General features: G+C 37.7%; 1 protein-coding gene across 1 annotated transcript in view; it reads right to left on the bottom strand.

Moving 5' to 3' along the window:
• Nucleotides 1–27,429, bottom strand: part of HSD17B4 (hydroxysteroid 17-beta dehydrogenase 4) — a 61,075-nt gene that overhangs the window by 25,763 nt on the left and 7,883 nt on the right. Inside the window, exons 4-17 of the mRNA XM_040090514.2 lie at nucleotides 27,000–27,059; nucleotides 25,954–25,975; nucleotides 25,802–25,848; nucleotides 24,942–25,026; nucleotides 22,245–22,432; nucleotides 19,697–19,788; nucleotides 19,071–19,095; nucleotides 17,302–17,430; nucleotides 10,952–11,058; nucleotides 10,041–10,274; nucleotides 9,564–9,615; nucleotides 8,235–8,306; nucleotides 6,604–6,707; nucleotides 3,900–3,965 (exon numbers count right to left, since the gene is read on the bottom strand). Coding sequence (XP_039946448.1) covers nucleotides 3,900–3,965; nucleotides 6,604–6,707; nucleotides 8,235–8,306; nucleotides 9,564–9,615; nucleotides 10,041–10,274; nucleotides 10,952–11,058; nucleotides 17,302–17,430; nucleotides 19,071–19,095; nucleotides 19,697–19,788; nucleotides 22,245–22,432; nucleotides 24,942–25,026; nucleotides 25,802–25,848; nucleotides 25,954–25,975; nucleotides 27,000–27,059 — 1,283 coding nt within the window. The remainder of the gene's footprint in view (nucleotides 1–3,899; nucleotides 3,966–6,603; nucleotides 6,708–8,234; nucleotides 8,307–9,563; nucleotides 9,616–10,040; nucleotides 10,275–10,951; nucleotides 11,059–17,301; nucleotides 17,431–19,070; nucleotides 19,096–19,696; nucleotides 19,789–22,244; nucleotides 22,433–24,941; nucleotides 25,027–25,801; nucleotides 25,849–25,953; nucleotides 25,976–26,999; nucleotides 27,060–27,429) is intronic.

The raw sequence follows: 27,429 nt of genomic DNA on the forward strand, positions 1-27,429 counted from the left end.
TAATTCTGTGCACTACTGTTATGCTGTTTATTCGTTGCCACTACACTGTGTATTCTGAATATTATTTCTGATATTTGAAGATAGAGAACAGATTTTTGGAAAGAAACTTGTAGAATATCAGAACGCTGTGAGTTTTCCTATGAGCAAACCATAGGAGTCCACAACAAATTCAAGATACCTTATTTGTTTCTTTCCTCAGAAGTGACTTGTATTAGTTAAGTATTATCCTGTCGGGGGCTCCTTTTCAGGAGTTTAAATTCCCCGGCATTCAGGTGGTTTGAGAGTCTTTTTTGCCCTCTGCAAAGCTCTGTGCCAAACCAAATTAAGAGACGGAGTCTTCAGGTTTAGATTTTTTAAGGTTGCATACTTCGTTTATTAGTTCTTATCTTACAATTTTCTCAGTCCAGCAAGATGTTTGCAGCTGCATGGATTCCTCACGTCTCCCCCCGAGCTGGGTTGTCCTTATCTTTTATACGAATTGCTACGTATGTCTTATTTACTATTTCTTACTAATGTCTATCACTATTACAAAAAAGGTCACCTTTACTCTGACCCAATCCTCACTAACTACTTTGTGCCAACGTCACTGCAGAAATGGAGTGAGGGAACAAGAAGGAAGAAGAAGGAGACAACGCCCTAAATTCTCCATCTTGCCCCATTCACTTCAATGCCAAAAATCCCAAACCCACTGTTTTTTCACCCTGTGATATACTAAACTACTATTTTTCACATTTTTGTGGCCTGTAAACCCTCTTGCAGTACAAGAAGCCTTTCCCATGGACTGAAATCAAATCCAGTGTCTCTCTGAGCCCTGGGCTCTGGGCTGGGGTCCCAGACCCCCCTGCCCAGGTCCCTGACCCTCCAGGGCCACCAAAGGAATGCCCTGGACTCCAACATTATCCACTTTAAGTAAGCACTGCAGCTTACCTTGTGTGTCATCGGGGAATGAGTTCCCAGGAAATCAACACATTTAGGAAGAGAATGAAAGCTATATGCAGAAAAAAATCTCCAGAGATACAGGTCATTCCCTGCCTGTTATTTTTCATTGCATTAGTAACCATTCAGCAAAATCAGTTTGATTGATTAATTTAAGCCCCCAGTTTGAAAACTGTCAGGACAAAAGCTCTGTAACTACATTAAACATTCCCTATAGGGTTGAAATTGAATGATTCATTCCTTGCTAATGGCTAATAGTCAAACACCCTCTAGACATCTTGATCTTTTGACGGAAGGTCTTATTTTATTCAAAAGATTTATGGCAGTGTGTCTAGTAAAGTGATGTTCAGGTTACAGAGAGAGAACAAGCTAGAAAAATACCAACACACATGCACATCTCTAGATGGCAAGATGGAAAAATTATCATCTAGTTCTTTACAGAAGAATTCATGAATACAGAAGAAATACTTTGTGTCCTTCTTCAGCAAGATGGAATTCTAACCTTTAAAGGCTTTTAGAAGATCAGATCCTTTTAAATTTTTCTTAGACACTTTTACCTTTAAGCAGCTTACATCACGGTCCTGCAACTCATTCATACACACTGGCTGGAATTTAAAGAACTTCTCAGAAATGGGATCTGAGAAGGATAAACACATATTATACATCCTGCTATTAGTCTTTATACTACTAACCAAAAGGATTACTTTGTTCTGTCAACGGTCACATAGCACAGAGATTTTTCAAAGAATTGTAGGTGGCTGTACCCTCTCTCCGCTGAACACACAGTGATGGGCAGAAACAGTTATTTAGCCCTCCAGTCCCAGTGTCCTCCTCACTAAGCAGTGCTTCATCTGGTCTGCAATATTCTTCCTCTTGGAGAAAACCCACTGCAGTAGAGTTAGAACTGAATAAACTTTCAAGGTATTCCAGTCATTATCTTCAGTGAAAGACAGGTGTGTAAATATTTCTGAAATATGCAACGAAGTCTGTTTATCAGATGGTTCACTACATGATCATAATATAAAAAGGTAAAAAATGCTAATTATGAAGAACAGTTTAGCCATGTAAATATAGTAACAAAAACTGACTGTCACTACTATCACTGGACATTAGTACAGTTTAAGTTAAATCAAATGCCATCCGCAAACTGACTCTTCAATGTCTGTCTTGTACTCTAAACCAATTCAGCAGCTGAATAGCAACAGTCATTTTTGCCAACATACTTTTTATTTAAACACTAAGACATTCAGAAATTTTGAAGCAATTCATGTGCCAGCTTCCATTTTTTAAAGAATATTTTGGGCAGTTATGTGCCATTCCACAGAAACATAAATGTAAAATCCTGGTAAATGTAAAATATTTTCCCAAGCTATCTTCCCCGTGAAAGTCTGGATCTGTACATAAAGTTCCCAAGTGCTACACATGCCTCCCTCCTGTACACCTCTCCTGTCATCATCACTAAAACACAGATACTACTAAATAATTTGGTACAGAAGCCTTCTTGTGATTATCAAAGTCCACTGGTTGTGACTCCTTTAACTTCTAACTAGAGAATAATTCTCTTTATAGATCTAACTGTCAGAGTAGATCTTTAAAAAAATGCAAGTGAAGTGGCTACTCTCTGCTACTTCTTTTATTTCCAAGAATCAATTTTGCAATAGCAAGTTTCCCAACTTCTGTATTCTAGTGTCATTACTACCTTTTAATCTCATGACCTTTGATCATTTTATGCACAATAACAGTTCTGGACATAAGGGTTTAAAGCTCAGAAACTAAAATTACCATATAAAAAAGGCAATACCATCTGAAAATTGATGAGCCTGGAATCAATTCCAATATAATCATGCCATGGAGAATCTTTCCAAGGATATTTATTCAAAATAAATACTTTTAAACATTGGACCTTTAGAGATGCTGTATCTCATGTAATAAAGGGTCAGCTGCTAGAAAACACCTTACACTACATTTAGCTACCTGCCAGGAAAAAAGTACTCCCTCACCATTCCCTGCTCCTTACTCACCTTGCTAATTTTTGATGAAGCCTATTGAGAAGAATTAAGACACCTGTACCTCCTAAACCCATGCTGTGAATTTTAGGATGCAGCCAGTACATCAGTGACATAAACAAAACTACTGATCTTGGCTCTCTTTCCCAGTTGAGCTTGAACTTCAAGCACACAAATCAGCTGGATGAGACTTAATTACTCCATATATAATCAGAGAGAGGCTAAGCAGACGTTGCAATTACCACAGCTCAGGTAATGCTCAACATTGTAATTCCATCTCCAAAAGCTACAGTCACCTGCCATGACTAAGCTGCTTTTGGAAACACCACTCAGTGTCCTAACGTTGGTAGCTCCAGACTTTCCTTTCTTGTTTGTCTGACACCTGCATGTTTACCTTGAGAGGAAGTTATATTTCTTTCCACAGGTTTCTGCCTGGGGAAAGCAGATGCCTGTGGACCAGTGGGAATGTGGACAAATAGAAACATACCTGGACAGGTGTCTGTCAGTATTTCAGGTTTTCCTTGACTCCTCCTACTACACAAATGTAACTTTTTAAAAGCTGTGAGCCACAAGACCTTTTTTTTTTTTTGCAAAAATTTTGCAAACAATGTGTTTGTTTGCACGATGCAGTGTAAATTTCAGGAAGCCTGAACCTTCTTTTCAAAAGTAACACAGAATACAAACATTCACTTCCTCCTTCTATGCAAAATTTGTAATAAACAATTATAAAATTTCATCAGGCTTAAGAAAAGAATGTTTTACACTGTACATCAAAAACACTTTCATAAGCTATAAGAAATCTTAGCTTTATACATACATACACACACATCAACATAAATAAAAAAGTAGAAATACCTGAGGAATATCAGAAAACCTGAACTATTAGTTAACATCATTTAACAGTCCTTTCTCCAAACAAAACAAAGATTTCCACACCTAAAGAATACAAAGCTTTACCTGGTCAGCTGTTGTAACATCAGAAATTACGGCATCAGGGGTTCTCTTGGGTGGAACTGCTGTTAACTAAAGCAAAAGTAATAGTATTATTAATATTCCACAGGAAAAACCTTTTATCCATACCGAATGCCTGAATATACCACTTAATGTATAAAGGAAACAATATTTACCAATTTGGTAAGCTTCCTCCTATCCTTTCTACATTTATGGACAAATAGAAAAAGATATTTACTCCAAAAAAGCTCTCTTATCAAGGCAAGCATTACAAAAATAGTGATTCTGAGGCATCAGATCCTGCCTACAGTCACATGAATCACCTGATGAGTTTCATAACATTTCTTGCAAATTATCTAAAAAAAAAGCCAAGAAGAGTTATTTACTCAGAAAAAATAGTTGTCTCACAGAATTTTAAAGTGCTTTGGAACACAGAAACAAGAATGAAGCTTTTAAAATAATATTTCTAAAGCCATAATGAAGAACAAAATAATTTACAACCTCACCTGTGGACCATGTTACACTACTTTTCACTTTTCCAAGCTTCCAGTGCCTTTCTTTTTTTTACACTTTTTTCTTTTATTTGTTTTTGCAATTACATGCTGCATATTAAGGCTCACATTACTGCAAAAAAAGCTGTTAATTGTGCAATCTACAGCTTCATGGTTTCAAAGACATCAATCTTACCAACAGACTGACAGAGTCATGTCCTAGATCATGACAAACATAAAGAACACCACAACCAATTCAAGCTATTAAAGCAGCAGAAATCTTTTTTCTCCTCCACTCCTTGTGCTTTCAAAACAAACTAAAAAGTCAAGAAAGAAACTGGCATAAGCTCTAAAACAAAAGGAAGGAAGCAAACTGACTCTCAGCTGTAGTAATTTTACTTATCTTAATTTGTGTAAGGTCTTTACCAAAGAAAAGTGAAAAAAAGGAAACCAAGTGCTGCGTAGTTTCATGTCTAATAAAAGCAAAGCTCTGTTTAACACAGAGCAAGACCACTCCTCTTGTCACTTCAGAGAATCACAGTGGACCTACACAATCAGCTTGATAACATGAACATTACCTAAACATGCTTCCAAAACAAGCATGATTTGCCAATCTATTTACAGCTGGTTTAAAGAAACTCAACTTCACCAGCTGAGACATTAAAACTAGCCAACATGGGAATAATCAATGAAACCCATCTACCCACATGTCAAGAAACCCTCAACTCAGGAAGAGACACATGACTTACACATGTTGGTCACCATAGACCTCAACTTGGAAATCTGTTCCTCCTGACTTGCAATACAATTTTCAAATACAATAAAAGTGCTAAGTGACAAAAAGATACACTATAATATATGTCTGTTCGCCTTGGGATTTCTTTTTGCACAGCGGGCAATGAAACTTTTTTACTTGAGAAGGTCTGCAAGGAAAAAACAGGAAAATTCACCAGTGGAAACTCTTGCCTCTTGCATGCCGATGCCTCTGTTGAAATTGCTGTATCATTCTGCCGTCTTAATGAGACTACATTTGAGGGATTTTTTTTTCTTTTTTTATCACAGGAAGTAGCTGCCTGAAACAAGTATTCTTCATATTTTAAAATTTATAATAATGTATAAAACATTCTCACACTTAATTAAATAGTGTGAAGAAATTGCAGCTGCCTAAAGTGCAATGTTTAACTAAGAAGTGCCAAAGAACTACACTGGACTCAGTGATGTCACCACTATAGGTTAGCCTTGAATCACAGGGTTTTTAATGTGCACTGCTTATAAAATCTGCAGAAGAATTAAGGATTCCTTCAAAGACCTTGATACACTATCAGCAACAATTTCTTGCTAATTTTCTTTATACTACACAGAGGCTCCTTGAAGCAGCAGGCATTTCAGCACCTGATTAATAAAGTTTACTTATGGTAAAACTTCTATAAAATTTCTAAATCTTTAATACAGATTTAAGTAAAAAACTGTTAAGTTTACATGCAAAAATCCCAAAGTACACCACCTACAGTATTTCAGATACATGAAAACTAGGTATCTCATTATAAATGTTCAAAACCACTGAATTTAACATACCCTCTATTCAACTGTTTATTAAGGTAGTGCCTCAGGGCTCTAGTTCACAGTAACAACATGCAGTCACAGCTGACATTGCCCTCAAACACAGCATTGAGGGGGACAGTGTCAAGTACCCAAATAGCTACTTCAAGCATTTCGACATACACACTCCATGTTCATGTGACATTGTTTGCTACTTGCCAACTCTCTGAAAAGTTCAGCTCCAAACTATAATACTACTTCTCTTTTCCCCTTTATGCTTTCCAAGCCTCTTCCATGCAAACACACAGATTTAGAAAGAGCTACACCTAGAGATCTTTTATAGAAACTGCAAGCTGAACCCTAATACTGTTTTCCATTCAGATATTTTACCATTTCAAATATTTCAGTGTAGGAATATCTCATCTGTGTAATGTTTATCAATCAAATTTTCTCCCTGACTCTCAAATCAAAACCACTGGTTTCCCAAGGCCTGAACAGTAATTTTTCACTCAGGCTCTGTGGTGAACAGAAGTATTTAAATTCCATCTGAATTTGCACAGCCACACTGCTTAAATGTTAGTTTATAATTCCTAGTTCATATAGCAAATATTTTTTCTTGCAGTGCTGACAAAAGTGTTTATATATTCAGTATTTTTTTAAAAGTGGATGTGTGGATTTACCTTGGCCTTTTCTGATGTTCGTTTTCCACCAAAACCTCCAGCTCCAACAAAAAACAAAGAGAACTGATTATAACACACTAGGTCCTTTCCACAGTAGGTATTCACTGAAAGACAAAGAAGAGGAAAGTCATGTATGTCTTCAATCTCCTTTTTCATACAACTAGCATGTATTGTTACAAGAGCCAAGTTCAGCTGGAAGCTTGACAAAGTTCATTTTAACAACTGAGGGGACACTGGCCACACTTCCACACTACACTGTGGCAAGTCACTTCTCTAGTAGGGAAGACTAAAGATCTGTTTCAAATAATATAATGAACTTTATCTATATGAAAGCATTAAAATTAAAAAATAAGCCTTCAAAATGGTGACAACATTCAAAGTGCTAAAAATATTTAACAAAAAACTGAAATTACATTTTTCTCAGCATCTCAGACTGTATTAACAATTTTTTAAACATAGAATTGTACCATAAAATATGATGTATTAAAAGCTATTGAGAATACCCAGGGTATAAAGCAGATTATGAACTCATGCAGAAAGTGGTACTAGCACCTTGTATGAGAAGAGTTTCAGAGTTTAAGGTCACCTTCTTTTGAACAAGTATGAGAAGAGTTTCAGAGTTTAAGGTCACCTTCTTTTGAACAAGTTAGACTTCTTACACTGAACTGCGATTCAGCTTCCTATTTCAGTTCATATCTATTTCATTCCTTTACACCTTAGATTGGAATTCACAGCACTTTTTTGTTAATAATGTTCATTTCCAGTTCTGGAAGAAATTTAAAAACCACTGAGGAACAAGAGGAACTTTTCCCTGTTGCAGGAATAGACAGGCTTCACATTAGCCCAGTATGAAAGCAAAACACACCTATGAGAAATGGTCAGTAAAAACCTTTTATAATTTTATCTGACCACTGAAGGAATTAAAGGTCAACAGTGTTTAGAGATTCACAGCCTATAAACCCACTCTTTCTGTCTGATTTCCCAAAGGACCTTGGCATAATCATATCTAATGAAAATAAGATTCTGAAAACTACAAGTTATCAACTTATGGAGATATTCTTACAGTCTAACTTGGATACAAGAGGAAGGAATTGGGTTTTGTTTAGAATAAAATAATGCAGACATAAAAAAGGAGTGCAGGACATGCTCTTAAAGATCAATGCTTTGTAGATGGGTCTAAACAACATAACAATATGATTAACCTTTGCAAAACCACCCACAAAATGCAAGCAAATATGTAGACATGCACTCCTTACTGTGGGGTGGCAGAACATGACTGGCTGCCTTCAGGCAGGAAAAGGTATTATTACTGTCACAAACTTTGATCAGTTTGCATACTACATTATTCTATGTACACAGGAACAAAGTGCTCCTATTTCAGTATGCTAACTACCCAAGAATAATTACACTTTGATCAGTTTGCATGGTGTATTGTTCTGCCGATGCAGGAAGAAATTGTTTCTATTTCAGCAGGTTAACTGACCAAGAACAATTACACCGCCACATCTCACTGAGATTTAATAAGCTGAAAGTCTTCTCCATGGAAGAACTGGCAGTTATTGGTACAGGTAGTTAAAAAATGAAGCCTAATAAATATCTCCATCCCCATCAAGAGCCATAAACCATTTTACCATCTATCAGCAAGACTGCTCCTGATCCTTTGTCCAGAATATCAGCAACAGTTGCAACTGAAGTTAATTCTCCTGTCATAAAAGAAGAACATGGACACTTTGTAAAGTTATGCCTCAGGAATGAAGCCCACAAATCACTCTTTAAACTTCCTTACTAACTATCTTACCTACTAACTTCCTTACCTACTACAATCATTATTGCTCTTGTTGTTATTTTTTTGTTCTTGTTCTAATTATTATTATCAACATCACCATAAGCATTGTAACAGTCAATTACAATCATCATGACTATAACAACAGCGTCTGGGAATCTTTGCAAATCTTGGTTTGAAGATCTGAGTTGCTTTGCTTGGGGCTTTATAACATTGCTATCTTCAAAGATAGCTCCAATCATTTACAGATTGTCCATAGATTTCAGGAGGGCTGAGACAACCATACAAGAGAAGTTCATCTCAGAGCCTGGGCACAGGGGTCCCTGAAGTTTGTTATAGAGGTTACTGCTTTAGAGACACCATGTGTTTATAAATTGTGCTATAGGATGCAAAACAAAAAACCCTTATGAAGTCCTGACAATCCATTAATAATCATCAGATTTCTTTGTAGTAAGTATAATTTTTTGTTTCAACAAGAAATTCTGCCATTTATTTGCAGCTTGCAATTGTTTTGGGGTTTTTTTTTTTTTACACCCTCAAAAACTTAAGTTTTTAAAAAGTACTCTTGAAAAAATCCAGACACATGCGTATCCTGAATTAACGTAACAAGAAACTCTCCAATGGTGTAACGTGGGAAAACTCAGCCATTTCTGAAAAGAAATTTGCTATTACAGTAACTAATACCTTGAAAATTTTGACAGGAAGAAAAGTAATTGTATTTTAGCCTCCTCATTAGGACGTCCATTTGTTTTTTACATACATTTTTTAAATCTTATCCTCTTACAGGCACACAGACATAATTGAAGAATTCTTAGGTAAACATCCCAAAAGTTTCAAGATACAACCTTAGTGAAATGTTTTAAAGTTCTGGTAATAAGTATCAAATTAGATGAACAATAAATAGGTATGTAGTGTATCTGCTTACTTGTATCAAAGATCATGTATACTTTACTAAGTATACTGTAGAAGTGCAACACAGTTTTGTCTTTTTAATCTCAAAAACAGAATTTCAGAATTCCTCCAAGAACATAATGGGTGGCCTCCCCTCTCCCACTCCTTGTAAAAAGGATATGCATTACTACAGTTTGACACAAATCTTCTCTATTTCCATTTATAAGATGGCTACAGGAACTCTTTTTCATAGTGAAAAACACATCAGCAACTCAGAAGGACTGACCTGAGGTTGGTAATGGTTTATAAAGCTCCAGATATTGCTCACCATGCAGCATCTATGTAAAGAAAGACAGTGCTGTAACAGCTATCAATAGATTGCTTTCTCCCACAAGTCAATACACAGCTGTTTTAGAAAGTGTTCAGAGCAAACAAATTTTAAAAACTCCCAAGTTTTATTCTTTTGTTTTTCTAACTTCTAACCCAAAATGTTTTCAAATAAAGCTTTAAGCTTTTATGGTTTAAAAAAAGTGTAGTGAACATAAAGTAAAATCAAATATCAAGTTCATCATACATCCCATCACAGGAAGACACATTATACAAGTGAAGTAAATGAATAATTTCTTAGGATATAAGAATACAAACCACTGAATTTTTATTTTCTAGAACAAAAGGAACCTAACAGTATTACAAAAATACTAACTGAAGTCACCTTTCAGTTATATGACACACAAGCAAAATTAGCTACTTTACTCTTCCATACCCTTGCAAGATCAATATTTAGTCCTTGAAGAGTAGGAACACCATCAAACATTGATGTCTGAGCAGGAATTACTCCAAAGCTGGGTAAACAGCAGAATTCTTCACTTCCTTCAAAGAGAAATTTTAGGTGGTCTGGATCCTTAGTTGACATTCCCACACCAAGTGCATACAGAATAGGCTCCAAGTGAGTGTATTTATACACATTGGTACCCAATTCACGGCCAACAATGCTTGCCTGGAAATAAGAAGTCAGCATAAAATAAAAATCAAAACCAGTTAATATTGAACTTGCATTCTTTCTGTAATTCTTCTATCAAACCTGACACTAGAGTATTTTCTTTACAGTCACATGTACATATAAAATAGAAGTCATAAATATACCATAAAGTATTAACGTATTCATTGCAATATAAGCAACCCAAGGCATTATACCTTGCTTCAAGCAATCTAACTCAAGATTAAATGGTGTAACTTCATACAGCTGCACTCTCAGCAGTGCGTAAGATTTTTTCTAAAACAAACCACAGTTGATATAATTAACACCACAATAAGACTGAAATGGGTAAAAATTATCTATAGAGAAGGAGCCAGAGCAAAATGACATTGCCCAACAACACCCAAGCTCTGCTGCTTCTTTGAATAATACCCTGATTAAAGAGGCTTAACAGAACTTACAAACACTTAGATTCTGCATTATCCAGTCTACTCAGCCGTAAGTTTTCCTATCACTAATAGGAAAAATAGAGACAGGAGTCCGGAAATGTTTTTCATTCTGCTTCCTCACTTCACAGTCAAACCCCACCTTTCCTTTTGCAGACAGCAAGCCAGACTATAAGCTGGGCAGCAACACAAGTCTCCCTGCTCAAGGTTTTCACCCAGCTTTGAGTGTATCTGGCAGACAGATGTACTTACTGTGTCAATTGAAGAAGAGACCACTGATCCAGAGCTTGTTGAATTCATAGAAACATTCCCTTGAGATTCTATCTGACTTAAAGCATCACTCAATACACTTATGGACTCTAGAGAAAGGAATTGAAAAAACGCACTTTTAGATAATCATACGTGACACACTGCAGTTACAGACACACAATACACATCAAACAGCAAATGAGACATATCCTGGTATTTCTCAGTTCATCTTTAAACACAGTAAATATACATCTGCAAATTGAGCACAGATCTGCATTTTACAAGCATCCACATAAAAGTTGAGAAAAAAGTGATTTCTACACAGGTTCCATCAGTTCTGCACCCACCAGTCTACCATGACCCCTATCTCAATGTGTTAAAGAGAAGATATTGAGCCCTATATGTTTCAACTGTCCGAGAAGCAAATATCTGAAAATTACTACTGATTTTCTTATCATGAAATTATTTGCAATACATGTCACAGGTCTAATCTCCTGACTGTTACCTGAATCAGACAGATAGACATAAAGCTGAACAATTCTGAACTCCCAGAATCATTGTAATATTTGTCTGTGGCCTGAATTTTGTGAAGAAAAGGTACGTCTAAGAAACAAACGTATTCTTGTCACCTCGTCTGACAAAGACAAGCTTCCTCTTTGGATAGAAGCTCTGTCACAATATGACAGGAAGTTATGACATTTACAATAACATGGAAACGTGCAAAACAGTTGTAATTTATAAGAACCTTTCAAAAGGTGATCTCTTTTAACCCTTTGTTCATTCATTGAATGAATAAAAGAAAAGCAATACAGAGCTATTGGGAGAAGTAATAGACAGTTTCTACTTTTTCTGCATGAACCAAAGGAAGGTTTCACATTGCTTTAAAATCTTCATAGGAGAATACAGGTTTGACCTCCAAGCAAACCTGAATCTTTCCTCAAGCATGGCCACAAACTACTTACATGCAGGAATATAAAGATCATTTTTAATGGTGAGACCTAAAAATTGACAACATGTATTTTTGACAAAATAATTTGTCATAAATAAGATCAACAGTATAAAGGTAACCTGTAAATTAATAATGGTGCAGAATATGACAATCTCCTTTTCAAGGAGTCTTTCTTCCAGAATGTATTTTATGAGTGGACTATAAAATTGGTGAGCTGGCTAGTGTCTGGCCAAACACTAAGGAGACCACAGAGTCATAGAATAGTTTGGGATGGAAGGGACTCTTAGAGGTCAGCTCGTCCAACTCCCCTGCAACGACCACATACATCTTCAACTAGATCAGGTAGCTCAGAGCCCCATCATACCTGACCTTGAATGTTTACAGGATGTAATCACCTGTCTATGAAAAACCTGTTCCAGTGTTGAACCATCCTCTTTGTAAAAAACTTCTTTCTTATAACTCATCTGAATCAAACCTTAGTTTAAAACCATTACCTCTCATCCTATTGCAACAGGCTCTGCTAAAAAATTAAGTACTGAAAGACTACAAAAAGGTCTCACTGAAGCCTTCTCCACACTGAGCAAACCCAACTCTCTGCTTTTCCCTTTAGAAGAGGAATTCCATCATTTTGATTATTTTTGTGGCCCTCCTCCAGCCTTGCATTTGGCATTGTTGATGCTCATGAGGTTCCCATGGGCTCACTCCTCAAGCTTGTCCAGGTCCCTCTGGATGACATCCCGTCCCTCAGGTGTGTCACCGCACCACCCAGCTTGGCGCACCCTCAGCAAGTTTGCAGAGGGTGCACTCAATCCCTTATCTATGTCCTTGATTAAGCTATTACACAATACTGTTCACAATACAGGCCCCTTAGGGACACCAATCATTACTGATCTCCATGTGGAAATGGAGACACTGACCATCCAACCAACACCTCCTGCACCGAACACTTCACCTGTCACATCCATATCTCAACAATTAAGACAAATGCTATGGGGGGCTGTGCCAAAGGCCTTAGACAAGCTCAGACAGATGCTATTCAAAGGTATTCCCTTACTGATGGAGTTACTCCACCATAGATGGCCATTGGGTAGGTCAGACAGAACCTTGGTGAACCTGTACTGGCTGTCTCAAATCGCGTCCCCGTTCTCCATGACCTTCCCATGCACAGAGTTGAGGCTGACAGGATGGTAATTCCCAACCTTCTTTCTCACTTTTTTTAAGAACCAAGAAATCTAGAATTATACCAATGGGTGTCATTTTGACAGAAACAGACCCAGTAGGAAACTTTTTAGTTAACATAATTATTTTATTATTGGTATAGGGGTATTTTTTAAATTGTAGTCCTATCAGTGAACTCTAAAATCTTGTATGTTCACCACCTCAGAATGACCTGCTATTATACAGGAAATCATTAGCAGACAGAAGGAAAAGATTAAGCTGGTGAACAAAAGTTGAAAATAGAGTTGAACAAAGAGTGTCTCCTTCCAAAAGTATTCATTTTCTAATAAGGGGACATTGCATATGAACCATATCCCTTAACAACGGAGCAAACAGCACAAGTGTTTACACCTTCTTTAAATACATATAAGGAAAGCTGACCCTTGTAGTGGTGTGGGATTTGTTTTGGTTTTCTTGTACATGCTGTTAATTCATGGTTCATTCTATGTACCCCTGTTTGCTCCCCCCAATGGTCTTTCCTGTTTCTCTCCCCTCCAACCGTTATATGTCAATCCCCCACTCCCCCCTCCTCTGGGGTCTGCCTGTCATCTCAGGGCCTTCCCCTGGAGCTAGGAAGTTCTTCCAAGGGTGTCAAGTGATAGGTCAGATCCAGAGGGGTTTCCTCCTTACCATTTATATTTGGTTTATGAAAATATCATTCACCAGGTTGACCCCTCCCTGGTGATCCCTGATTTGCTCACCCACTGCCTCTTCTCCTTGTACCACCCCCAAATAAAAGGTGCTGGCAAGCAGCCTGGGGGCTCTGCCTGGGCAGTTACCTGGAGGTGAGGAGGTCCCGCACAGGGGCTCCAATAAACTCCTGTGACTCGCTCAGCAGCGTCTGCCTTTCTGTCTCTGCCGTCATTGCCCTGCACCACCTGTGCTTGCCGCCGAGGTCGCGTGGGAGCCATGACCCCACAGGATGGGATTAGCTGGCACAGACAGCTGTCCATACCTTTTCACCCCGCGGTGCCTGAGCTAGCCTGGGCGTGCCTGGGGACCACACTTTAGGCACCACAACATACCCTGAAGCTAGAACACGTCTTTTATGCAAATTCTTCGTACACACACCTTCAATGTGTTTGACATTAATTTGCTTTATGTCAGACATAAGCTTTTAAGATGTGCCAGAAATCAGACAATGAGAATACTCAAGTTGTTTTCTGTAAATAGAGAATTTTTCTTCTAAGACAATTTAAAATGCACAAGAATTTCTAAGAGCCAGTTACAGACCTTTAGCTGAAACTGGCTCACATTTTCACAGCTGAAGAGAGGTATGAGACAAGAGTGTCTCAGACAAGTCATAGACAAAATAAATTCTGCTTCCCCAGATAACAGAACAACATACTAACTTGTGCAATATATACCACAGAATGCTGTGTACGGTATACAGTCTGCAAGACAGGGATGGCTGTCCTCTGCCTCTACCACAACACAGTCCGATTTCCTCTCCACAACAGGAAGAATTGGACAATGACAAAAGAGCTAGTAGTACACTATGAAGGCAAGGAGAAAACACACCAATGCACACATGCAACTGTGACCTACTGCACCCTTCTGCACACATTCAGCAGCTTCAGCATCACACTTAATTTGGCCTTTCTGCTTTATGAACAGAATACAAAGTCATGAAGTCACTCTCTTACCATTATTACTAAAACAAGAAACAAGATTAGAATCTTGGATTACAGGGTTTTCTACTACATTAAAAGCAAATATCTAATTGCTTTCTTGGGATTTTCTTCCTACTGCAGGTAATGCTTTGTTGCTGTGTATTATTTGGGTTTATATTGTATTTCACTTTTAGACTGGGGTTTGTAATGGTTTCTTCTGTACTCCCCTGTTCCCCTGGAAAATGTAACAACCCGAGGTTTGTCCCTGACCCTTTTCCCCGCCCATTCTCCCACGCTGGAATGTAATCCAACTCTGTTCCACTCCCACCTTATCCCTGATTGGGAAGTGTCTTGTCCCCGCCTTTAGCCCCTTCCCCTGGATATAAGCCAGAAAAGGTGGTGGGAAGCTCTTTTGGCTCTGGGAGTGGGAAGGGGCTGCTGACCCAGGCTGGGGCAGGGCCACAAGAGAAACACTGAATAAAGCCCTGATTTCCCCCCAGATGAATTGCGGGCCTCCCTTTTGCCATCGACAGGAACCTGATCTCTCTCTAAAGGAAAAAGTTCACAGCCACTCTTGGGTTTATTGGGGCCCTGAGGAAAAATCCTTCCAACTGTGGTTTGTCTCTCAAGCTAGAAAAGGCAAAAATGGAGCCGGGTCTCCGAGAGAGAGACTAGCCACAATGCTTAGTACACAAATGTACTTCACAACATCATATTACTCAAATTAAGGAAAGCTGCAGGAAAAGTTTTAACTTGCAGATGTTAGGTATTGTACCTTTTAATTTTTAGTGCAAGTACTCTTAACTAGTTTCCTTTATTTCACAGTCAGGTAGCTTCAAGCAATAAAGTGGAGAATTTGACAGTAAAAGGAACTTCTAACAGAACTAAAAATTCTATTCAGCTAATGAGAATTTTCCTCAACCCTTGTGCTGATTCTAATAAATAACACAATACAAGAATTAATGCACAAGTTTTTATCCAGTATGTGTGGCTTGATGGCACTGGAAGGAAAAAGTTGTATCTTATGACTAAGTTCATAACAAAACAGAAGCTAAGGCATGTTAAGATCCATGCCAATGTAACATTTATGATTTCCTGACTGTAGAAATCTGCCAAATTGTATTGTAAGCACTTTTACTTGAAATTCAAAATCTTCCGTTTTTTCTCCTCATAGCATCAACTGGCAGACATGAAATACTATATATAATGTTGAAGCAACTTTGAAAAAAAAAATCCCCATCTACAACACTTTTCTGCTAGCTACCCATAAAAGTAACATAGTACATGTGATAGGTCCTAGAACAGATCAGTAGCAATAAAGCTGGAATTATGTTTTTATAAATACCATTCCATAGCAGAACAGAGAACATGTATAAACTTGCCTAAACTTGGAAACGAGGTATCTGTAAGCCAAAAGTCAGTAAGGTGACCTAGAACTTACATTCCACAATGTTCCAAGATGTGAGGGAAAGGACAATGTGTGTACCGTTCTGGTTTTGGTACAGGCATCTAAAAACATATCCTTAATGTTTTTAACAAAACATGCTAATGGATTTCTGAGCCAACAGCTTAAAACACCGACTGCACATTTAAGTATCTTTGAAATTCAACTGGCATTGTACATAAGGATGCCTTTTTCCCTCCTGCCCTGCACTCTTAAATGCTGGCAAGGAACAAGAAAAGTAAACAAAGCATTGGAAGAGAAAATCATTTTGGTCACCAGCCAAGGGAGTGATGTGACCCAAGAATATAAAGAACTTCTTTGCTGTGATATATCCCACGATTTAACCAGAGCTTTCTAGTAGTGAAATGTTCACCAAAAATCAAGATTGCACAACTGAAAACACAATCTCTCTATTACACTATGCCATCTGCATGTAGGTGCAATTAAATAAAACACTGTCATCAGTCTGACTCTAATGCTTGCAATGACAATGATGTCACTTCTCTAGAAACTGTTAAGATAAATCATGCCTTAATGCTATAGGTAAGAACATAGCAGTTGCTTTAGATCTGACCATACTGAAACAGTAAATGATTAATGATTTAATAATTTACAAGAAAATGTAAATGTATTAAATCATTAATCTAGATTTTGAAGTTTCAGCATATGTTTGAAGGAAAGCATTCTCTTCTATGCTTTGCTTACCCAAGCTATCCACGCATACAGATTCAAAGCATAGTTAGGGTTGGGAGAGACCTTTAGAGGTCAGCTAGTCGAACCCCCAGCAACTCCTGAGTAGGGTCATCTTCAAGTAAATCAGTTTGCTGAGAGCCCTGTCCGACAAGACCTTGAGTATTTCCAGGCACAGGGCATCCACCACCTCTCCGGGTAACTTATACCAGTGTTTCACCACCCTCACTGTAAAAATCTTCCCTCTTATATCTAATCTAAAGTGATCATCTTTTAGTTTAAAACCATTATCCGTTACCCTATTGCAGCAGTATACATTTGTTCCATCTTTCACGCATTTCTTATAAGCCTCTATAAAGTACTGAAAGGCTACAATAAAGTCTCCCAAAACCAGCCTCCTCCCCAGGCTGAACAGCCCCAATTTAAAAGTCTCCCTTACCTTGGATGGTTCTGGGTTTGCTGGCATTATCAAAGTCACACACCTTCTCCCATTTATCTCTCACTGCTTCAGGAGTCATTGGCTGATTCTTTCCTCTGACAATGGCACCCAAGGATCGCTCCCAGCGCACTAATGGGAAACATCAGCAAGAGAGTTCCAGTAACAAAGAAAGGAGCTTTTCATTTCTTTAGATAACTTTCATCTAGGCCACTACCTTCAAGATGGTACAATAAGGGAAACATTTTAGTTAGTCCAATGTAACTCATTAATATAATTTCCAGCTGGACTAAAAGGGCTCACTGTCTTAACTAGCATTTAGGAAGGGAATAGCACTGGTTTTAAGTTTCACGGAAGCTACAACAGACTTACTACTCTCTGGAAATACTAGTTTTAGGATTCTGTCTGCTGAAAAGTTGTAGCTAGTATGTATCTACAGACTTTCTCTTCTGACATGACTTTGACTACAAATGCTTAGGAATCTTCTGAAAGCATGGAAAACCACAGGGGAAAAGTGAGAACTACTTGTTAGCTATAAAAGAACCTTAATACCAGTAGCCAGCACATCTAAATGATCTCTGAAGCTGTATTTCAATACGGTAACCTGAAAGAAACTGGTAAGGCCAATGTGACATTATTTCCATAAGGACACAGACTTCCTGGATTGTAATTCTAGTACTTAACCAGTCATGCTGGGTTTGCCATTAACTAGCACAAGGCAATGAATAAGGCCATACTGGTACCTCATTAACTATCGAGTTTCATTTCAGTAGCTTCAACAATAACTATTATAATGATGAAAAATGGTATTTTCTCTTGATCAAAGTGCAGATTTTCAGCTGTATTAAAACCTAGCTGCTTGTAGAGGGCAGCAAAATGTTTTGTGCTGCTGCCCTGCTTCTTCTAATTTGTTTACCACATTTCTTGGAAACACTATTCCAGTTACACAGAACACTTGCAGTTAGTTAGAAATGTACAAAATGGTTATCAAGTGGGGAAAAAAAAAATTAAAAGAAAGCAGAATGACTTTGTGAATTAACAGCTCTACTTCCAACCCACTGATGATACTCATGTAGGCTGAAAAGTTGTACAGTTCATGAAAACAATGCTTGTACTAGGTTCAATGGATTTAGGAAAAAAGTCAAGGCATCTCACACACTAAATATTTTTTCTTCTCATAAGTCCTCAACATCACCTGCAAATTTTCTTTACATTAATATTTAAGCTAGTTACTGGAGTCGCTAAGGAAAATATCTGGGTAGCATATCTACTGGTTATTTAAGAATTGCCTCAACTATTTGCCTCAACTTGTTTATACACTAGTATTTTAATAGAAGAATAAGTAAAGGTGGAAAGCAATGAAAAAGGATGAAATGAAAAATGAAAAACATGTCTGTTTATCAGCATGTAATACTTTTATATCATGAAAAATTAAAGTTATCAAGAAAAGGCAGCAACATCTACTTAGCACCACAAATTCTACTCAAAATTATTCCCAGGATCAAGACTTAAAATTACTTAGGCAGATTTTCTGTTACTGTTAGTTCAAAAGTGCAACAATGCACATTCCTAAGTTACCAATTTTTCCCACATGAAGTTAAGTTTTTGACTTCTACTGAACATAAGCAGTTTTATCAGAACCCTAGATTTTTATTCATCTTCTCGCCTGAGTAAAAAATGTCTTGAGCATACAGGTTAAGTCTAAAGAAAATTTGCACAGTCTTGATGTCGATTCCAAAAACAAGATCAATCCTGTAACATAAACTACTTACATTTTCCAATCCACCCAGCTCCCACCTGTCAAGACAAAAAGAGTATCATCAGCTTATGACATATCACAATGACAGCTTTGTTAATACTGAGAAACAAAACTATCCTCCAGAACAAGCTCAATATATTAATAATTTTTGAACTACTTCTGGCTGTATTTAACAGTTTAGTTAACCACCTGAATGTGACCAACATAAAGCAGTTTCCATCCAATATATGACTTAGCAGTTTGATGCCAATACCTATAATGAATATCATAATTAAGTTATTACTCTTCCCTGCAAGCTATTTTCTATGTTTGAATGGTTTTGAGAACAAAAATATGCTTTGTATTTTGGTATCTCTTCAACCCTACCTTAAAAGAGTACAATAAGAATTGTAACAATCAAATTGGTAGCATTTTGACCACAGACCAGAACTTGACAATGCAGCTACTGCCTGAAGTACTTGTCAAATACTGAACAACCAGATCAATATTTCTTCTGTCTATGCTGAGTATGTAGTTCACACATGGTAACTAAGTTTCAGCAAAAAGTTTAAGGCTGGACAAGATAAAACAAACGACTGATTTGGGGGAAGGAGCAAAGGGACGGAAGGAGGGAGAAGAAAGGAAAAATGAAAAAATTACCTCAAACAGACTGCCATTTTCAGCACAGCTCTCATGGCAAAGCCAAACTACTAAAGGAGCAACATATTCTGGTTTGAAAGCATCGACCAGATCTAGAGCAAATCGGAGGGGGGAATCATGAAATAGAAATACTCTACAGTTTCACCAAATTATTTAATCTAACACTCTCTTATGAACTGCAGAACCAGGAGAATTTTATCAATAGTGTTCTGTCATGAAAAGAGAGGACAAACTAAATGAAACATTTGAAAATTCAATAAATATTAACATCTCGTGAGATACATATATGCTGCCAAACCCTATGACATGGCTTCTCAGCCAGAGAGATGAAAGTCTATTTAACTGTTAGGAACACTGTTACACGCAGACTGTAAAACCAGACAACCTTCCTAAATTTCCATCTGACAGGCAGCCTGAAACAAGGACAAGACAGCTACACATAATCCTGATAGAGATGTACCTGAGCAATTTTCCTTTCAGTCTGCTAGTCAGCTATATAGACAAGATATTACAGCAGCAAAATAATGGCAGCTGCTGATTGTTCAAGGATTATATAATTTGGAAATGCTGATTTTTCCAAATAATATAGAGAATTACCAGCCCTGCTGCATTTACATTATCAATCCTATTTTGGGATTTCCATTGACATCTAGCACAATAGAAAGCTACCTGAAAATAGAGAGACTGTCATGGAACAGTGTGGTTGTCCAGATAGCTCTTATCACATATTCTATCCACTATCTGAATAATAACTTTGCTTAATTTCCTTTTTCAGGTTTCAGAATATTATTCTTTCAACAGCAGTAGATATATAGCTGTTCCTCAGCTAAAGGTCATCAAGCATTTTCAATTATAGCCAGATTTTCCCAGATGGAGAGCTATGAATGCTTATCATTATAAATACTTCTTTAATAGCAAAACTAAGGTAAACAGAAGTTCATAATTAGAAGTTCCATAAAAGTAGAAGAAAGCTGAATTGCATTTAATATGGCATGTTTTAAGTGCATAGCAAACCCCTGAGGCTTTTCCAAAGTATTCCACTTTATGCCACACATAATTTAGTCTCAAAACCTAGCCCTATATTATTATCATTAATGCTTGTAATCCACTCTTAAAATAATTTAAAAATAGGTAAATAGGTAGTAGAAGTTTTTTGGGGTTTTGTGGGTTTTTTTTGTTTGTTTGTTTGTTGTTGTTTTTTTTTTTTTAAGATACAAACTGCATTTAAGAGTTCTTAGCAAGAACAAGAATATGTGGGTCAAATTGAACATACATAACAATGTACAGCAATGAAAAAGCATAGGTGCCTGCAGACATCTGAAGACAAACAGGAAAGTCCTGATTAAGATAACAAGGATAATTTGATAAGACATCTGAAAATGTTTTTAAAGTTGTTAGTTAAATCTTTTGAGAATATTTGAAAAACTGGACAGGGATGGAGTGAATGAGGTAACAAATAAATCATCAGAGCTATAAGTATCTTACAGAGAGACCAAAGGATCTCACTCTTCTTAAAATTACTATGAAAGAAAATTATGAGGTATTTTTTATTTATCTTCAGAATAAGAATAATCATTTTTCCAGCTACTGTAATCCATTTTACACTGCATTCTTCATGTATTTGGATCTTCTATAAGCAATTGCAATAAGTCACTGGAACCTATAACCTATAAAACTGTTAGAGTCATGACCACCTGGATTATTTAGATCTAAACCAGGCTACTTCAGTCAAACAAAATCAAGCATTCAATCTGTGCATAACATACAAAATATATTACCCTCCAATCCCCTATCAGTCTGAAGAATGTGATGATTCTCTTGGCTTTGAAATCTGCCCATCACAAGGGAAAAGAAGATCAGTAATAAAATGAAATAGGCTGATTCTAGAAGATTTTCTGAGAGTAATTTTCGTTAACAGACCTTTTTTTTCCCCAAAAATTATTTTTCTTTTTGTCATTGGCCAAAGTAATTAGTCTATTTATCCTAAATTTACACTTATAACTGTCTCCTAAAATGTTCCTTACACTGAACTTCCCAATGCAGCACTCTGTCAAACCTGTTCAAACATTCAAAGACTGCAGCTGTGCAATAAAGAAAAATTACGCAACTCAGTTCACTATCATCTCCTGGTGATCATGGAACCACTAAGTACAAATACAACATGTTGTGCAAAAACCCAGTATTTTGCAATTAGATAATGTTCTAACAAGTGCAGACACCTTATGCACATACCTGATGTCACATGTGATGAAACAAACAAGCATTTCCACTAGCGTAGGAGGATCTTGGAAGAGACTACAATTAAAGAGCCCTGCCACATGAAATTACTTTTGCAAATGAGAACATTTTCTTCATATATTGTGGCAGAAAGTAAAATTCTTCACAACAGACAAAGCAAATAAGTTGACAGTTCAAGGACAAAAAAGACAGTAGGAACAATGAATTGGCAGTATATAAGTGTGAAGGACTTGCACTTTCTAAGAGGTAAGAGTCTGTTGTTATTCAACTCACTGAAAAATATCAGTACATGTAGACTTAAATTATTCACCTTGTGGCATGACAGTCTGGGTCAGCCTGGATCCAGCAGTAGGAGCAATTGTGTTGCAGTGGATGTTATGCTTTCGGCCTTCAATTGCAATTGTGTTTGCAAGACCCAAAAGGCCAAGTTTTGCAGCACTGTAGTTTGCCTGACCAAAGTTTCCATATATTCCAGCAGCTGAGGATGTCATAATTATTCTTAGGGGAGAAGAGAGGGGAAAAAAAAATACATTATTTCTTCAAGCTATTTGATTTCTACACAAGAGCATCTTCCAGCTTTGGCATTATAGTCTCTACATTCCACAAAACAAAGCATGCAAATAAGAAAAGATAATTTGCTGGTTTTGCTAACAGTCAGGTAACTATTTAATGTTTGATGGACAGCAAACATCTCACAAATCCTGACACATTGTCAGAGTAGCAGAAAACTAACAAAGTCATGAGGCTTTCTGAGTGATACTGCAGGACTAGGAAAGACATTCTGTAACACTGAGTTGCATATAGAGTCAAGTATTTTCATTTCTATCCACATTTCATGTGGTATTATTCTTACAACTAATAAAAGATTTCAGCACTCAGAAGGAAATTACTGAAAATTACTTCCCTTAATATTATCTACCTGGTAATATCTGAAGATCTGTTCTCAGAGAATTCACCTTCAAAGAATTCTAACATGCGTTAAATGCAGGATAGAAGAAGACAGGAAAGGAAATCTTGCTCTTTGCTTTGGAGGTGACTGAACTACTCACACAAGAGCCCTAAAACTACTGCAATTCCCAGCTGGTTTGAGGCAAGAAAATGTGCTGCAGGTCATTTCAATTCAAAAGAAATGGGTCTACACCTTCACTTTTAAAGGAGGAAGCCTGTCATGGCCAAATGCCAAGCACCCACAAAAGCCACTTGCTCACCCTCCCCTGCCAGAGCTGGGTGCAGGAGAAAAAAAATTAATGAAGGGTTCATGAGTTGAGATAAGGACAGGGAGAAAATGCTGCAAGGGAAAAACAGGCTCAACTTAAATGTACAAAGTGAATTTATCACTAACAAAATCTGAGGAGAATAATGAGAAGTAAAATAAACCCTTTTCTTCCCTCAACTCCTCCCTCCTTCCCATGATAGTACAGGGAGACAGGGCATGGTTTGGTCAGTTCATCAAGATTTTCTCCCACTGCTCTTGGAGAGAAGTCCCTCCCCTGTGAGGCCATGGGGTCCCTCCCACAGGAGACAGTTCTCCATGAACTTCTCTGGTGTGGGCCCACCCTCACAAGCAACAGTTCTGCCAACACTGCTGCAATGTTGAGTCCCTCTCACGGGGAGACAGTCCTCCCAAACTGCCACAGCATGGGTCTCTTTTCCATGAGATGCAGTCTTCCAAGCACAGGTTGCTCCAATCTGGAAGCAAAGGCCCCCTCTCTCCACCGGGTCTTCCACTGGATCACAGCCTCCTCCAGGCATCCACATGCTCCAGTGTGGACACCTCACCCACGGGCTGTGGGTGGATCTCTGCATCCCCTGTGGATCCCCAAGGGCTGCAGGGGCACAGCTGCTTCACCATGGTCTCACCACAGCCTGGAGAGGGATCTTGGCTCTGGCGCCTGGAGCACCTCCTCCCTTTCCTTCTTCACTGACCTTGGTGTTGCCATGTCATTTCCCTCACATGTTCTCACGTCCTTCTCAGAGTAGAAAAATCTGTATGTCCTTTTGCTTTGATTTTCTTCTTAAATATGTTTCACAGAGGCATTACCATCACCTCTAGCTGGCCCAGCATTGGCCAGCACCATGTCCATCTTGTGAGCCATCCAGGATTGGCTCCGCCAAACACAGTGGAAGAAGCTTCCAGCAGCTTCTCACAGAAGTCACTCTGTGACCCACCCGCTACCAAAAACCCGGCCATGCAAAACCAACAAAACCTTCTCTTCAAACCTACTTGCAAACATACTGCACACCTGGGATCAACATATATTTCTTTTTTTTTAATGTGCCTCACTGCCAATAATATAATGCTCTTAATCTAAGTAAAGAGATGCGTTGCAAGTACTGGTTCAATATGATGAAGAAAAGCTACAAACTCTATGTAAAGCAGGCATTTTGCAGATGGCACATGTCTATCCATGAAGTGTAGAAGCACTCACTACCCCTGTTATCTGAGCAAATACAGAAAAGGAGACAAGGGAAGCATTATCCTAAGTGGATGCAATTCCAGACTTACGCTATCCTCACAGCTCACTTTCCTGGAGAATGAATGTTATTTATTTACATCACAGGATGAGAAAATAGCTCACACAGTGTTCAACATGTGGGTACAGTTAAGATTAATCTAATTAGTTCTTTGATAAGGTTTTTGAAAAAAAATCACAAAAATGAAAAAAATCTGATTTCACTCCACTCTCAAAAAATCTGATTTTACCAGTCCTCATTAACAGAAATGGTTATTTTTACATTGTTACAACTTCTGTTTGGGAGAGTCATAAAAATATATTTAAATATATTGGAGGGGAGGGTGGAAAACAACAACAACAAAAAACCACCACCCTTTAAACATTTGGCTGAGGAACTGAAGAGGGGGGATCAGAACTGAAAAGACATTTGATCTGATTTTGCTTCACACCTGAGAAAGTGAAAGAAAAGAATGCAAGATTCCTCCTTCACTGTTTGGGCATGCATCTGTTACACCCTACTGAAAAATGCAAAACAGAAGACACATTTTTACCTGCCAAATTTCTGATTTTTCATATGATTCCATGCAGCTCGGGTGACCAGGAATGATCCCCTCAGATGAATTCTGTGAATTATATCTAGGAACAAATTGACATTATTTTAGTAATTCCAGGATTTGTCTCCCAGGTTGAAATGCACCATGTTTCCTCTTTATGACAATAATGTACTCTCTTCACACTCTGTTACTAAAAGAACGATGGGCTTTCCCCCCCACCCCCCTTTTTTTTTTTTTCCTTTTTTTTTTGTCTTGACAGACCATTTTTCAGTCCTTGCCTGAACATACACTGATCATGAAGGGGCTGCCCATCTACAACACCTCTTTGATGGGGCTCTCCTGTACAGAATTCAAAAGCATTCAAAATTCCTGCACTTAAGCAGACTCAGACAAGAACTACAGAAGATCGACTATCTTTGTAAAAGTCATCTCCACTGGGTTATCACCATCTACCATACCACTGAAGGTTTTGCTTTTTCTTCTGTCTCTTGGCACATCAGTTTGCTTTCCTCTCTAGTTAGTTCTGGATCTTTTAATTAAGCCTGTTTAGTATTCAGCCACTCAGTGCTCACACTAGGAATGTTCTGATCACAAATCTATTATGTGTAATTCACACGACTCTTTTTCTTACTGCATTTGGCAACAAGGAGTGGGAAGAAAAGCCCTTCTTCCCCTTTAGAACTACATACACCTACCACGAATTGCAGAACAGACCTGACTGGCAGCTTGCCACTAAGCTTGCAGGGCAAAAGGTAAGCCTTCCCAGCCTTCTCTTCTTTCTTGTTCCCATTGGAGGGATGTAAATGTCACCTTTCACACAGAAAGTACACTTTGAAGTAATTTTAAAATCAACTCACCCCAATCTTCATCACTTATCCGAATAAAGGAACGGTCTCTCAGGATCCTAAAATTCAACATTAGGAAAAGAAAACAAACACAAGATCAACGTTTGTTTACACAAAAGGGACGGCCCAGACTCAAAGAGGACAAAACCCTCAAGTATACTCACCCAGCATTGTTTATAACAATATCTGGAATTTAAAAAAAGGAAACTAATTTAATGCACTGATAAAATACAAACTTGCTTCCATTTTTCACCCACTTCAAAATATATGCAGACAAGAACACTGGACATATACATCATATTACACATATTCTCTAGCTCCTTGTCTTGATTAATGAATTCTACCCTTGGACAATAATTACAACATAATACTTTAGGACTGGCAAGTCTCAACCTGTCAGGGACCTCAATGTGACAAAGCCTGAAAGGGAGGCATAGCTGCGAAGTGCTGGCTGCCTAGGAACCCAATACTCACAGAATGCATCCATCCTGTACAGTTTTGAAGCCCAGTTTGAATTTCAGAATGCGCCAATAATGCAGTTTGCACCACTATCCTTGCTGAAGTAGCCCAAATGAAAACTGGAGGAACTACAGAGTCACAAAACTGATAACGTGACTTTGATCATAATAATCTTTGTCAGATATATAATTAGGTTCCTGGTGACTTTGATTGTGTGTACTTTTAGCCATTTAACCCTGAGTTAAAATCACCAAGTGGTTTTAAATAGTGGCAATCACATGGTTAAAAAGAAATTTATTTAATTGTTAAATTAAATACCTCAGGATTTTCTTTTTTCATTTGTTAGTGCATTTTGACCTTATGTAAGTAGAAGAGCTTCCAAAACATGAAATGTTGCTGAAGGCAACATTATTTATGCTAATTCTATGAAGATAGTTATAACACCTCATAGTCTCTGTGCTTTGTGACAGAAATTGTTAACCATTATTTAAGTTCCAAAATTCTGAAGGGCAGGAAAATCAGAATCATATACTAAGCTTTAAACTTCCACTAAAAACATCAAAAAAATCAGAAAAGTTGACCATTCAGATAAAAAGCTGAAAGCCCCTTATTCAGATTTCACTGACTACAGACATCAAGGGTTGGTGAGTACTACGGTTGTCAAAATGTATTTCATACACATTGTCAACTGCACTGCTTATAATGGCTTTGCACTTGCAAACAAGTTTCAACATGAATTAAGCAACTGTACCTATCCTCCCAAAAGCCTCAAGGGCTGTCTTCACAAGCTTTTCACCATCTTCCACAGAATCTGAAAGAAAAAAAGTACAAATTTTCAAATAAAATTAACTGGATACACTGCACTTCCAGGATACTAACAATTAATTCAATGGAGCTAAGAAAAATAAATTGTATACAGTCCCAGTGAAAACTTAATTCAAATCCAGCCATTTTCTGCATGTGGCCTAAAGCAAATCCCACACATTAAGTCTAAATGGCACAACATTTGCCATTGCAAGAAAAACACAAAGCAAAGCAAGCAAGAGCTAGCAATTTCCATTTTGCCTCTGAAAACTGCAGATGGACAGGCACTTAATATATCAATGTCAAAAAATCAGATAGAAGGGCATTAGTAGACAAATCTTAATTAAAAGAAGCAATTAATGCACTTGCTTTTAGCA

The sequence above is a fragment of the Hirundo rustica genome, chromosome Z, assembly GCF_015227805.2.
Source record: "Hirundo rustica isolate bHirRus1 chromosome Z, bHirRus1.pri.v3, whole genome shotgun sequence".
Classification (NCBI taxonomy): domain Eukaryota; kingdom Metazoa; phylum Chordata; class Aves; order Passeriformes; family Hirundinidae; genus Hirundo; species Hirundo rustica.